The 14,087-nt window shown below is 39.6% G+C and overlaps 1 protein-coding gene across 15 annotated transcripts in view; it reads left to right on the forward strand.

Annotated features, from left to right (window-relative positions):
- R3HDM1 (R3H domain containing 1) overlaps positions 1–12,758 on the forward strand; it is a 55,064-nt gene extending 42,306 nt beyond the window's left edge. For 9 of the 15 annotated variants that reach the window (XM_069861553.1, XM_069861554.1, XM_069861560.1 and 6 more), the window contains 8 exons: positions 489–637; positions 3,311–3,414; positions 4,028–4,195; positions 7,272–7,441; positions 7,620–7,770; positions 9,426–9,508; positions 10,285–10,369; positions 11,353–12,758. In XM_069861553.1, coding sequence (XP_069717654.1) covers positions 489–637; positions 3,311–3,414; positions 4,028–4,195; positions 7,272–7,441; positions 7,620–7,770; positions 9,426–9,508; positions 10,285–10,369; positions 11,353–11,720 — 1,278 coding nt within the window. In that variant the 3' untranslated portion in view covers positions 11,721–12,758. The remainder of the gene's footprint in view (positions 1–488; positions 638–3,310; positions 3,415–4,027; positions 4,196–7,271; positions 7,442–7,619; positions 7,771–9,425; positions 9,509–10,284; positions 10,370–11,352) is intronic. The other 6 variants (XM_069861563.1, XM_069861564.1, XM_069861566.1 and 3 more) reach the window with 3 other exon arrangements.
- The last annotated feature ends 1,329 nt before the right edge of the window (positions 12,759–14,087 follow it).

A 14,087-nucleotide genomic window follows, 5' to 3' on the forward strand; every position in this document is an offset into this window, starting at 1 on the left:
CGTTGCTTCTTAAATTGCAGAAAGCCGCAGGCAGGTGCCAAAGGTGACCTTGGGGAGAGAAATTTAAAAAAGAAGCAAGCAGAGAAACCTTTACAATTGAAGTGAGAAGAAAATCTGTCACAAATGTACAAGTTCCAGTCCTGTTGAAAGCTAAATGCTCTGTTAATTTTTATTTGGAGGATGGGGAAGAAAAAGCCCATAGGATTTCCCTTTCCACCACCTTGCTTTCTGTTGTAGAGAAAAATCTCTTTTGTTAATTTGTAGCATCCCTTTGAACCAACATTTCCAGTTTGGGGGAAGAAGATAAAAAGGTTTTTTTGAATAAAGTACTACTATTTCAACTACTTTTATCACTAGACTTTAGTGAATTCCAGCAGATCTGTCAGTTTGTGTTTCTTTAAAAGATTTCTATATAAACTAGGTGATGGTCAAGAGGCAGAAAGAAGCTTTGGCTGCAGAATAAAATCTTAACATCTTGTCAATTGTAGGTTTCGGTGCCTCAAGGTTCCCAAGCAGTGCCCCAGCAGACGTATCAACAGCCTGTGTTAATTCCCGGTCAGTCAAATCAAGGATTGCCCACAACAGGAATGCCAGTTTACTACAGCGTCATTCCATCGGGTCAACAGAATAATTTAAGGTGAGTTTAACTTGGGTATTTGATTTCTCAGCAACTAGGCTTAATTGTCTTGCAGTAACTGACAAGATCTGCTATGGTATTGCATATATTAAAACGTATTTTAAAGGCAGACTTACATGTGCTATATTATCCTCTTACCTTTTCCCTTATGCAGTTAAGTAAAAGAACCAGTACTGCTTTAATTGGGATGTACTTGTTAGACTGGAAAACATTGTTTCTGTGTCACTTTCAGCAGCACTTCACTACATTTCCACCTCTGTTTTCTGCTCTCCCTTTCTTACACATGGGACATCAGTGTGTTCAGTAGCCGTGCGTTTTTGCAGTAACATTTAAACAACTATTCACTAGTTGTGTCAAAGATGTTACTTTTAATAAGGTATAGAGAAAAGAGAAATACAATCCCAGAAAAAGACTTGACTGACTTCTTTTTTTTGGAGCTTTGTCTGGAAGGAGCATAGCTTGCTTTGTCCATGTAGCTAACGAGGCCTGCTGGCACAAAGCTAGCTATGAAGAAAGTACAGGAACTTTTTCTTATGCTTGGGTTTTGTTTGATAAATAACTTTATTTTTATCTACCTTGGCAAGAGCAAATTAGTCTACATGTACAGACCCTGTGTATACATCTGTGTCCCCAGCACAATTTGAGTACTTGTGAGAGAATGAGTAGGCAGATACCTAAAAGAATTCATTAGGATTTAATGCTTGTTACAATTTTTTGTAGTTTTTATACTAGGCTTTTTTGTACAGTTTTATACTTTTTTTAAACTTAGAAACGTGCATCGTTTAAAAATACCTTGCTTGCAGCTTCTAAACAAGCAGCAACAGTAGGAGGCTTGCTTCATCCTTTTGTGAGCACAGAGGCTTAAATAGTATTTGTGTCATCGCTGCATGGCTTCATCTATATAAGTGTGAATTCTTGTTCTTTGTATCTGAAGGTTCTTTTTATCCTTTTTTTCTGTAGTTATATTTGAGGTTCAATGAAGTCAGAGGTAGACAAAATCCCAGACTTTTTTTGAAGTAAGTTTTGTTGCTTCGTCTTTTGTGTCACTTAGAATGTCCCTCTCTTCTGAACAGGGAAACATTTGTTTGGAATTCAGAGCAGACTAGCAGCTAATGACAGCATCTCACTTTTATCATAGTAGCTATGTTGCAGCACTTTGACAAGGAAAGAAGGCTGCTCTGCGGGAACCGAATAGTCTCAAACCTGCAGGTCACTCTTGAAAACTGTAATCAGTAGCCAGACAAGAAGCTGTGTGAGAGCACATATCCATGCAGATATAAACCCATCTGGTTTAGTTTTCAGCGAGTTTTGTCTGCTTTAACTGAAGGGAATGTTTAAATTGAAGTTATATAATTGAACTGTGGGACAGAGGATGGAACAAACTTCCTGTGACAATACAGGTAAAAATGGTAAGCCCAACAGGATTACACCTACCTTTTTTCCACTCTGTGAAGTAATAATTTTTTTTTCTTGTTCTCTCAGAATGTTTTAGGTGTTAGTACAGAAATTAAGTACACGGTTCTATAGGCACCGTTCTGACTACAGACAACCAACCTGATGTTCTGGTTCTGGGAATATGATCAGTCAGTGGTATGACAAAAGTTGCTTGTGGCTGTTACTTACCTTTTTTCATCCCTGAATGCCCTAAGAAGTACCTGGCATAAATAAACTTCTAAAGTTACCCTTTTCCTACACATTACAAACAAATGAAGGATCATTTTATCTCTTTGAGCTATACAAGGACAGGCTGAGAGAGGTTGGGTTGTTCAGCCTGGAGAAAAGAAGACTTCGGGGAGATCTTACAGCAGTCTTCCAGTATTGAAGGAGGCTACAGAAAAGCTGGAGAGGGACTCTTTATCAGGGAGTGCAGGGCTAGGATGAGGGGGAAGGGTTTAAGCTGAAAGAGGGGAGATTCAGATCAGATATTGGGAAGAATTTTTTTTATTGTGAGGGTGGTGAGGCACTGGCACAGGTTGCCCATCCCAGGAGATTTCAAGGCCAGGTTGGATGGGGCTTTGAGCAGCCTGGTCTGGTGGGACGTGTCCCTGCCTAAGGCAGGGGATTGTAACTGGGTGATTTTTAAGGTCCCTTCCAACCCAAACCATTCTGTGATTCTATCATCTTTTTCCATGACTGGTGGCTCTTACTTTTCCTACACCCTGTTTGGTAAATCTGTGGCAAGGCAGCCATCCCTTAATGCTGTGTTACTTCCCACTGAAACAGATGTGTGCTCGGTTGGAGAGCTGAATAAGCTGGCTCAGCTGCGTGGGGCCAGCCTCCAGCTGCAATCCTCATGGCAGTTTCTGTGGTGATGGCTTAACTGAGACCTAATTCTGGGTAACTGGGCAAGACAACAAATTGCCTGTTTAGTTTTATTCCATATGTCTTTATACCAATATTGACACAAAAATAGTAAATCGAAATAGGTGAATTTGTAGAGCTTCTTAATGCATGTAGAGAATAAGTTTTTGTCAAGGAAGAGATGTGAATCCTCAGTCTTCTGAAGAATGAGTTAAATTTGCAGGTAGGTGGGAATATTACTGATTTTAAGATTAAGAGAATCTCAGTGATTTGCAGTACATGTAGACAGCAAATGCAGCAGTCGTCATTAAATAAATAAGAGCAGCATGAATTCCTATTTGTCATGTTCTTTTTTTATTATTGTTATTACAGTTCATCACTAGGATATTTGCAGCCACCTGGATCAGAGCAGATACAGTTTCCTAGAACATCATCACCATGCAACTCTCAGCAGCTCCAAGGACAACAGTGTGCAGGTTGGGGAATACGGTTTTTATTGAAAGACTTCACAAATGGTGTTATCCTGGGGGACTGGATATCTGCTATTAAGCTTTTTATTTGGAATTAATAACTATTATATTTCCTTCTGTGTCCCATTTTTGAAGTTACATTGGAGGCAGATTAACTTGAGGTCTCAATTTGTCTATCACTGAAAGCTCTCAATTTACGTTCTTAGAATTCACTAACGTACATCGGAATGCCTTGTGTGTCTGCTTGTGAGTTGAGACAGACATGGGAGTTACTTTCTCAGAAGAATTACTTTCATCTTCTGAACAGCTACACGAGTCTGAAAGAATTGAGATTTGGGGTTACACAGAACGGAGAACAAGAGCAAAGTATATTTTGGAAGTAGTGTGCTTGGCTCTTCTACTCCGAAGCATTCTAGATTGCACTGAATGGAGTAGGAGTAGCGATTGTCTTAAGAGTTCCTCAGAAGAGGGTAAAAATTGAAGGTGTTCTTGATTTGGACACAGTGGAGTGGCAGCTTTTTGATCTGCCAAAAAGCTAAATGAAATACTCCTAAGCTGTGTGGGGGTGTCATGCTTTTTGTTCTTACGGTAGCTTCATCTACTGCTTTTACTTTCATAGTTTATAGCAACCATTCAAGTCAGAAGCCATCACCTCCTACATTACTGCCACCTTCATCAAAGTCAAAGTCACAACAGGCTGCTTCCATTGTGCACTACAGCATAGTGTCTCTACCCTCATCATGTAAAAGTTCGCCCACTGCTCTTTCCATCATGCAGCCAATAAAAGGTATATTCTATTGAGACTTTCATCTAAGCCATTCTGTCCAGGAGTCTGTCATAAATTATCAGATTCATTTCATATGTGCTAGAAAAACTTGCAGGTTTTTTTTTTGTGTGATTCTTCATCTGAATTGGTGTTATTGTAACTTTAAAAATTACAACCTTAACTTCAGTGAAGCCATAGCCATGGGGGCAGCTTGGAGGCAGCAGATAAGTGTCAGCAGAACTATCTGAATAAGGTTCAGAATGCTGACCTACAAAATAATTAGGTAATTTTTAAAAGGTGTATAAATAGCAGCCTCAATGGTGTGTGAAAACAGCAGTGACAAAGCATGTCATATCCATGAAATGTTTATAAATGTTAATATCCAGGCTCTTAAACACTTAATTTCCAACTATAAAGTTGATGGACCGATCAGGATATCAAGAGCAGTAGGTTTAGCCTCCAAACGAGAGGCTATAACAGCCCTGTGAACACCGCAGTGCTGCCCTTATTTTAGCTGGGAATTTGATATGTTAAACATTTGGTTGCCCCAAAGGGGTAATCTGAAATACTGTGCTCTCAGTGTTTTGCAAGCAAACAATAGATTAAACAACCCTAGGTCAGTGACCTAGATTCCATTATAAATGTGGTGTTTCTTACAAACATTTAGCTTTCCAGATATTTTTAGAGTCTTTTTACAAGTAAATAGATAACATGCAGTTAAGTGGCAAGAAAGCTGGATTTAGCAGCTTGGGCAAGTTTAGTTTTGTTTCCATTTTCTTGAAGTTTATTTGCTTTTAAGTCTGGAAGACCACCGTTTCAGGGTGTCTGAGATCAGTCTCGCGTTTGTTCCTTTTGTCTGGAGCACAAGTCTTTTGAAGAGCAGCTGAGGGAACTGGGATTTTTTTAGCCTGGAGAAGAGGAGGCTGAAGGGTGATCTTACTGCTTTCTACAACTGCCTGAAGACAGGTCATAGCGAAGTGGGTGCTAGTCTCTTCAACCAAATAACAAATGATTGGACAAAAGGAAATGGCCTCAAGTTGTGCCAGGGTGAGGTTTACATTGGATATTAGGAAAATCGTCTTTACTGAAAGAGTAGGAAAGCTTTGGAACAGGCTGCCCAAGGAAGTGGTGGAGTCACCATTCCTGGAGGTGTTAAAAAACCGTGTACAGGTGGTGCTTCCGGACATGGTCTGGTATGCACGGTGATGTTGTGTTGATGGTTGGACTGGATGATCTTGGAGGTCTTTTCCAACCTTAACAGCTCTATGATTCTTCTACCTCCTCATCTCTCCTGGTGGTGCTGGGTGTATGCAGTTTTGAAGGCCTGGTTCAAACCTGTTAAACTGATTTAAAGAATCTGAAATTGGGAGAACAAATTTTGAGAGGATAAAGCTTTTCAGTCAAGGATACTGAGGTGTTGAATCAAAGCCACTGAGGTACAGACAATGAGAATATATGGAGACAAGCAACAGTTGTGTTTCTTTTCATTTGAAAATGTTATAGAGGATCAGACTGCAAATCTGGGGAGCCTTTCAAGAATTCCTTCAGGGTTGCCCTTCTAATGGGTTTTGACAGGTCATAAAGTGGCTGCAAAGTGTCATTTCGTCAAGTACGCTTGCGTAGGAAAAGTATTCCATTTATTTTCCTATACTGAAATGATCGGAACCAGAAGTAATGGAAAGAACAAGTCTTTCTGGATGTACAAAGTTTTTTCTTTTGTGGTTTAAGTAGCATTTTCAGATTGTGATACTGCTTTAGAATTGGAATTGTAGATGGCTTTGAAAAATCATGTTCCTGTTAGGTGTTCTAGTTCTTATCTTAGAAACCAGAGATAAGTCAAAGATGTATGCAGAGTGCTGCCGAATAAAATGCTGCGTTATAAAACAGTAAGATGTAAATAAGTATCACTTCTAATATTTGTGAATATATACATAGAATAGTCAAATTAAAAAGTAGTGTGTGTATGGATGTTTGGTGTATCTCAGGTTTACATACACATGTGGGAACTGTTGTGTTATATATTATTCAGAACATTGTTTACAAAAGCTAATATAGTTTTAATATGAGGAGTTCATTATCCTACATGGTTTGGTTTTCAAAGGAGCGTGTTTCTTTTTGTGGAGCCCAGGGGTAATAAAAACAACAGCCCATTTTAAAAAATGCCAGACGAGTGCATTTTGTAATCTGTATCTGACTGCTCCTAACTGATGTGACGTAGATAGTAAATTGAGAAGATTGTAGGTTCCCTCTTTAAAAGTGGATGATTAAATTATGTTTAAACCATGTGTTTTAATTGTGGTTTCTGAGAAATGCTGTAAACAGTGGGTAGAACAGAGAAGGAAATTGCGAACAACCATTTACAAGTAAACAGGACGTTATATAAATTACCTGGGGCAGTGCCAGGTCAAAGGGGGAAGGCGGATTCTCTCTCAGGCAGCCTCTCCACACAGCTCCCCATGTGAAATCTGCTGGAACAGCACTGGCTGTTCAGCTGCTCTCCCCTGACTTTGGCCTCTCTGTAGCTCCCACAGTAGCTCAGTGGTACAGGATGTGGGGATCGATTTGCAGTCACTGCCCTGAAAAAGCTCCTATGAAGAACTGGTAAATTAGAGTAATTTTGCCTCAGACTAAAGACTGATGTACACCAGCATATCAGAGAAAACATTTGGAGTCCGTATTGCTGTTTATCAAGTGAAACTAGCTGTTTATCAAAGTGAAACTTTTATTTTTAAATAAAGCATATTTGCTTAGTATCATGTTCATCAACACATTGCTCTGACAGTGACCACAGTGGAATACTTCCAGCTGCTATCAAGTAGAACAGTTTCTTTCAATAATGAGTTTTGGTGGTTCTACTGCCTTTTGTAGTTGCGGAAAGTCCTCTCTGATTTAACTATCACAGATTTATCTGATAGTGGGAATATAATTGCACATAAGATACTGCTCTAGTTTTCTAGAATCCAGCAGTTTATTTAGCAGAACATTCATTATGTTATTTCCCTGGTTTGTTTTGTTTTTTTTGTTCATGACTGGTCTGCTAAAATGAGAATTGTAATGAATGCTGAACTAACTGTGCTCCTGCTTTCTTGTTTTGTAGCGGTGGCACCACCACCAGGTGGAGGAGTAGTAATGATGCAGCTAAATATACCTAACGGTCCTCAGCCTCGGAACCATTCACCTCCACAGTGGAAACAGAATAAATATTACTGTGACCATCAAAGGGGACAGAAGTCCACGGAACTTAGCACTTTAGACAGTGCTGCACAGGTATGAGTCGTCTTTTTTATTTTCCAGGATGACTTGTAATTTGCATAAATGGCATCTTTTGCTCTGATAGTGCTTGATAGAGCTATTGTAACGTCACTGCAGTCTTTGAATGTGGTAGGTGGTGTTTAGCTTGTTCAAGAAGGTACATTTTAAAACACTAACTTGTTGTTTATTCCAGTTGCAGCATAGTCCTCAACTAGGTAGTCCTGTCACCTCGCCAGCCCAGTCACCAGCACCAGCTCAGCTACCAAACATGAAGAACATCCGTCCCACGTTAACACCTCTTTCTGTTGTGTCTCAGTTTTCTAGACCTTTTGTCCCTGGACAAGGTATGGTTTCACATAACGGAAATGTGTGGATGTTCTCTGTTTGAATGTTTTAAAATCCAAGTTATATGCTATTTTATGACAAACTGGCTCACTTGAGTAAAATGCTGCAAAAAGGGGATTATCAAAATCATCCACTCAAACATCATATGAAGTTTCACCTTCTATCTCTGTGCCAACACTGCCCCCTATATTCTCAAAAGCTTTGATCTTGTTACTGTGGGAGCTTCTATAGCTCCCTGGCTTCCTCGTATGTGGAATTTCCCATATCAGCACTGAAGATGTTAGGGAAAAATGTTCCATGTAATTTGGCTTCAAGTTTTAACCATAAATCAAGAACTTGAGACGTGCTGTCACAGAGGATATAATTTTACAGCTACAAAGATAAAATAAATAATGTGGGGCTGGCTGATCTTAACCCGTTAGGTAGGCATATCTTCCTTTCGGGGGAAGGAATATAGAAATGCAATATTGAGATCCATGTCCTGCCCAGCTTGCTTATTAGTTGATGATGCACTAAATCAAACCACTGCCTAAGCAAGAAATCTTCATTCCTATGTGGACAAACTAACATGATGGGGCTGGAGCCTCTAGCCAGTACTGTTGCTGCTTCAGTTTCAGACAGTACACACCCAAAGACAGGGAAAATTCCTTGTAGAAGAAAGCATAGAATTGTTTGCATGGAAAAGACCTTTGAGATCATTGAGTCCAACCATACCTGTCCACTACTAAACCTTATCTCTGGGCACTTCATCTACCTGTCTTTTAAACACATTCGGGGATGGTAACTCAACCGCCTCCCTGGGCAGCCTCTGCCAGTGCGTGAGAACCCTTTCGTTGAAAAAGTCCTTCCTGATGTCTAATCTAAACGTCCCCTGGCACAACCTGAGGCCATTAATTTCAGTCTTCTGCAAACAGGGAGTTTTCACTGAGATGTTGATAACGTAGTTGATAAGGTTTAACAAATAAAGTATGGAATGCCCCTTTGGTCCTGGTATGGTTCCCAAACTCGAAATTAATGGGTCTGTTTTACAGAAAGATTTACTTTAAAGCAAAACTTAGAAAAAGTTCTGTATGTCTGTCCTCCTTATTGATAAAGAAAACCTTATTTTCTTGTCTGTCTTACCTTCTGCTTAATGTTTAAGTCATTGCTTTGTATTCTGATGTTGTAAAATTCCCAGCTGCCTGTTGTTAAGCATACCCCTCAACTTTCCTAATGTCCTGTGATTACTGAAAACTTCTGTTCCATTGTTTTTGCGGATGCTTGTCACAAATAGGAATGTGAAGATGTTCCTGGCGCTAATCAGGGATATAACTATGAAAATTATTAAATCGATGCTCCAAGAGGAGCCTTAGCCTTATTAAGCTTATTTTGAAATGAGAGGATTTTGATAAGTCTGCAGTGAAGAAAAGTGCGTAGTGTTTTCCAGTATAATCCTTATGCAAGAAAGCCTTGTACCTTTTCACCTTGTGATCAGTGCATGACTGACTGACTTTTTTTTATCGTGCCACGTCTTATTTTATTAGCCTAGCCAAATACACTACTTTGTGCATAGTTATTCTGCTCTCTCTTCGGTGTAAGATATACATGGTAAGAGGAACCTGGGAGGAAGATTTCATATAACAGAAAACCCCTTCTAATTACCTTTCTCTTTAAGGAGATGCCAGATACCCATTGCTTGGCCAGCCCCTGCAATACAATCCACCATCTTTGATACGTGGACAAGTAACGAGCCAACAGGTATTAAAGAGAACAATCTCGTGGCAACACTTTAAAAACCAATTCAGGACTGCTGTTATAAACCACCATGAACAGAGAAATAGGTTGTATCATTAGAAAAGTAATTGAGCGGAAAGTGCTTGCTTTTTAATAGCGTTTCTGTGCTCATGCTTCCCATTGTTCTTGTTTGTTGTATTAAAAAAGACAAATAAGGAACTTTTTCCTGATTTTTACCTTTAGGCACAACGTAGATTATGGATTATTTTTTAAAGCAGTTCACCAGCAGCTCTAAAAGACAGAGAGAGAATGTTTGCTTATTTGAATGACAGTTTCCAGAAAAACAGAAAATTCATGTGGGGCTTGCTAAACAAAGAGTGGGTTTGTTTCTTATAAGAAAAATAAACATAAAATATTTGTGTTCGCAAAGCTAAAAAGCTTTGCCCTCTATGTAATTTTTGGGGACAGACACACAGGCTCCCTACCTCTGCCTTGCACAGTTCTATCCAAGATCAGCCAGGAGGTGTGATGGGTGGGGGGTGGTAGGGAATCACCAGGAAGAATTAAGGTGATTTTTCATCATTTGCTTCCTTTCTCCTGAAGCCAAGTATTGAATGTGCCTGACTGCAGGATTGCTAAACTCCAAGACTAAAATTGGAAATGAAAATGTTTTCTGTGCCACAGTAGTGCAGGTTATTTTCCAGACATTCCTCTGCACTGTTTTTCACTGAGCTAACCTGGAAATGTTAAGATACTGGTGCATTGTCATTAAAGTTGATCATTTATGTCAATCTTTCTAGTGTCAGTCTGGAAACAGACATGGAAACAGGGGAAAGAAACCAGCAAAGAAGGCTGCTTCAGCAGATCTTGGTGCAGGAGAACCAGGTATAGAATTGCTGATTGATACAGTCCTCCAGCGAAATGCGTTGTGGTGGTGGGCTGGGACTGTAACGAGAAAAGGACAGGTGAGAAAAGGGTCAGAATGAAGAGTAATTGGGCAGAAACAGATGTTGCAAACACTGGAAACATAAGGATGGAGAGGAAGACTTGATTAGGAGAGAGGGGAAGAGGGAAAGTTAAATGACAAAAGTGTTGTTTTGAAGGCTGGAGAAAGAACCCGTGAAGATCAGGATTAGTCCTAAAAGGAAAAGCAAGTTTGTCAGTGTGCTGGATGTAAGTTCTGTTGTATTGTTACATTAAGTCTCATTGTGTTAAATATAAGTGCCTCTGCTTCCTTTTACTTGCATGAAATGTAAAATCAAACATGAACCACAACTTAATGCTTTTTTTTTTTTGGCTTTTTTTTCCCCCTTATAATACAAATAAGCACATGGATTTGGGGGAGATACAGGAGATGGACAAATTAGCTCCTTGGAGTTGGTAAAGATGTCATCCAAATAAAACCTGACAGCATCTATCTTCGTATCTTTACTGGAATGAGTTTTTGTTGCAAATTTTGCCTCCTATTGCTAAGTATCTCTGCAGATAAATCAGCTTTTTCTAACCAGTTACTGGAGGGGATTCTTGAGAGGAGACAGACTAGTTGTTTAGTGTGGTGATGTGTGAAGAGTTGACAGGCAAAGCCAGTCAGATGTGATAGCGAGTTCTCAGGACTGCTGCAAAATTAGGTGTTGATTATTTTATTATTATCTCCTCTTTCTTTTGAGGGCCTTCTTTGTATTCTCAGCTTTTATTTGTATGCTTATAGCTGTGAACAGTAAATGTGAAAGCAAAAGGTTCTCTAGAATACCAGAAATCAAATGCCTTTGTGTTTGTACTCGGCCAACTGGATCATGAAATATTTTCTATTGTTTGTTGTATCATTAAGTACAATGACCAATTTTGATTCAATGTTTTTCTTGTTTCAGTTGTGGGAAAAGTTCTAGAAATTACTGAACTGCCAGAAGGCATAACTCGTACAGAAGCAGAAAAACTATTTGGAGAACTTTTAAAAGTTGGTGCCAAGATTCGGTGGCTGAGGGATTCGCAGTGTCTACAAACACAACAGCAGCACCACCGTCGTTACTGTGGCAGCGGAGATAGCAGCGTGAGCACTGAGCCATCCAAACCTAGTGACTTGGCTTCCACGTACACAGTTCTAGCTACGTTCCCTACGATGTCGGCTGCTCAGAATGCATTGAAGAAACAAAGCAGTACCTCAGTGAACAAGTTCAGGCTGAGAACAAGCAAGAAGCACTACGACTTTCACGTTCTGGAAAGGGCTAGTTCTCAGTAGCAGTTACATCAGTGGACACTCAGACTTCTTTACTACTTCCATGTTCTCCTCTCCTTAATTGGCTTGATGTTATGGGGTTTCTGTTCTCTTCATAGAGACTCATGGGATATTTTGTCATATGACATTAGCCATTGAAGAAGAAATAACCCAGTGATCCAACAAAATGAAGAATAAAAAATACAGAGTTAATCCCAGACAATAGCAAGGAATCCTCTTTGAGACAGGCAGATTTCTACAAGGAATGCTGTCGAAATGCCCCCTACTTTTATAGTAGTTTTGTTTTATATTTTTGAATTCCTGTATCTGATCCAAAGTTCTATTGTACAGCAAACATTCATAAAAATCCATATTCAGATTTGTATTTTATAATCCCTTTTCACAGCCAGCACACAGCTGTCCATTCCAAGGCAGGAACCTGAGGATTGGTGGAGGGGAAAAGAGAACCATTTTCAATGAATTACACTCATTTTCTAGCAGACTACCCAAAATCTTCAAGTTAACCTTTTCTTTGTCCCTTGTGTTTTTTCTTTTTTGTTTTAGTAACTAACTCCATAGATGGCCATTTACTTTTGAGATTCATTCAAGCAGTGTCAAAAGAAATTGCAAGTAGGTTGCGCCCTTAAAGGATTTGCTTCCGATCCAACAGGTTTAATTATTTAAAGAGGAATATGAATAGGTTACAAGGAATGTTCACTGAATCACATTTTAATATTTCTTCTTTTTAGCAAAAGTGTGAAGAAACTAAAATGTATCTTCACAAGCGACAAAATGTTTGCACTTTAATTGTGTTCCCACCAGTATGGATCTCTTTCTCTTCCTTTTCACGCTAAGATAATTGTGTTTGATAAGTGCTGGAAACCTTTTTAATGGTTTAAGTTTTCATCATTTGCAGATGCTCACTGGACATTAAAGATTCATTGCACATAAATGAAAGAAACTTTTTTCAATTTGTGTAATTTGCAAGGCTGTACAACGTGTGCTGATGCAAGCCTTTTTTCAGTTCAAGAAAATAAATGTTTACAAACACAAATTTACTCAGTACACTTGTTTGAACTTGAAGCATGGCCATGCACTAATGGTTTGAATCCCTTCAAATGTGAGAAAAGAACTTAAAAATAACAGAAATACTAGAACTTTCCCAAGAAAGTGGTTTTCACCAGAAAAAACCTCTGACAGAGTAAGAGGTGTGCAGTTCTTACCAAAAAGATACTTCTTGATGAAGTAAGAGGGGTCCAGGCCCATCAGCCCCTCTGTCAGGTAAGGTAGTCACTTTTTCTCCCCGAGGAGAAAAGGGTTTTAGGTATCGCTTTTTATACTTTTTGAAAACTTCTTGGCACCTCTTGGTGAAGTGGGACTGAGTCAATTAGTGAATGGTGATTGGCCCTTGGCAGGGCTACTTGTGTCATCAGAAGCAACTATGTGCTCCCTTCTTTGTAAAAGATGCTTTGTAAAACTTCTGTAAGTAGCAACTCAGACAAACGTATTTAAAAACATGTTTTACAGAGAAAGTAAAGAATTTAAGTGCTTAAACCAACATTAATTTTCATCCTGTATACAAAAAAAAAAAAATCTAACCCTGAACAACCAAGCATAAGCATGTTTTATAAGGGCATGTAGTAATAGGAGCGGGGGGAATGGCTTTAAATTGGAAGGGGGAAGATTTAGATTAAATATTAGCAAGGAATTTTTCTCGCTGAGGGTGGTGAGGCACTAGCAGAGGCTGCCATGGGAAGTTATGGCTGCCCCTTCCCTGGAGGTGTTAAAAGGCCAGGTTGGATGGGGCTTTGAGCAACCTGGTCCAGTGGGAGATATCCCTGCTCAAGGCAGGGGAGTTGGAATTAGATGATGTTTAAGGTCCCTTCCAACCCAAACCATTCTATGATGAGAACAGTCCTATGCATGTTCAATTCTGAAATCCTTCCTGTGATGAATCAAAGTACTTGGAAGAAAAATAACCTGTCTGGGAATAATCTAGCCTACTAAAGCAGGAGCAGGGGACTTTGATTCTGTGATGGGGCTACCTGGGGTCCAAGCTCTAGTCTTCAGGTAGGAATGGATCCTTTGCAGGGCAACATTGGGAGTTGCTTTTGAGGCAAAGGCACTGGGCTGGGGAAGCCCTCTTGAATTATTCCCAGAGGGATTCAAAAAGCATGTGGCTGTGGCACTTGGGGACATGGCACGGTAGTGTTGTGCTGGTGGCTGGACTGTAGGATCTTTTCCAACCTTAATGATTCTTTGATTCTAAAATGCTGTAGTGACAGGGATTTACTTGACTGGAGGTAAATTTGCTCTCAGCTGCTCCCCTAGAACAGGGGAAAACATTCAGATTTGGGCCTTAGCCAAGAGGCAGATCTATTTATCCTCATC

The sequence above is a fragment of the Phaenicophaeus curvirostris genome, chromosome 7, assembly GCF_032191515.1.
Source record: "Phaenicophaeus curvirostris isolate KB17595 chromosome 7, BPBGC_Pcur_1.0, whole genome shotgun sequence".
Taxonomy (NCBI): Eukaryota; Metazoa; Chordata; class Aves; order Cuculiformes; family Cuculidae; genus Phaenicophaeus; species Phaenicophaeus curvirostris.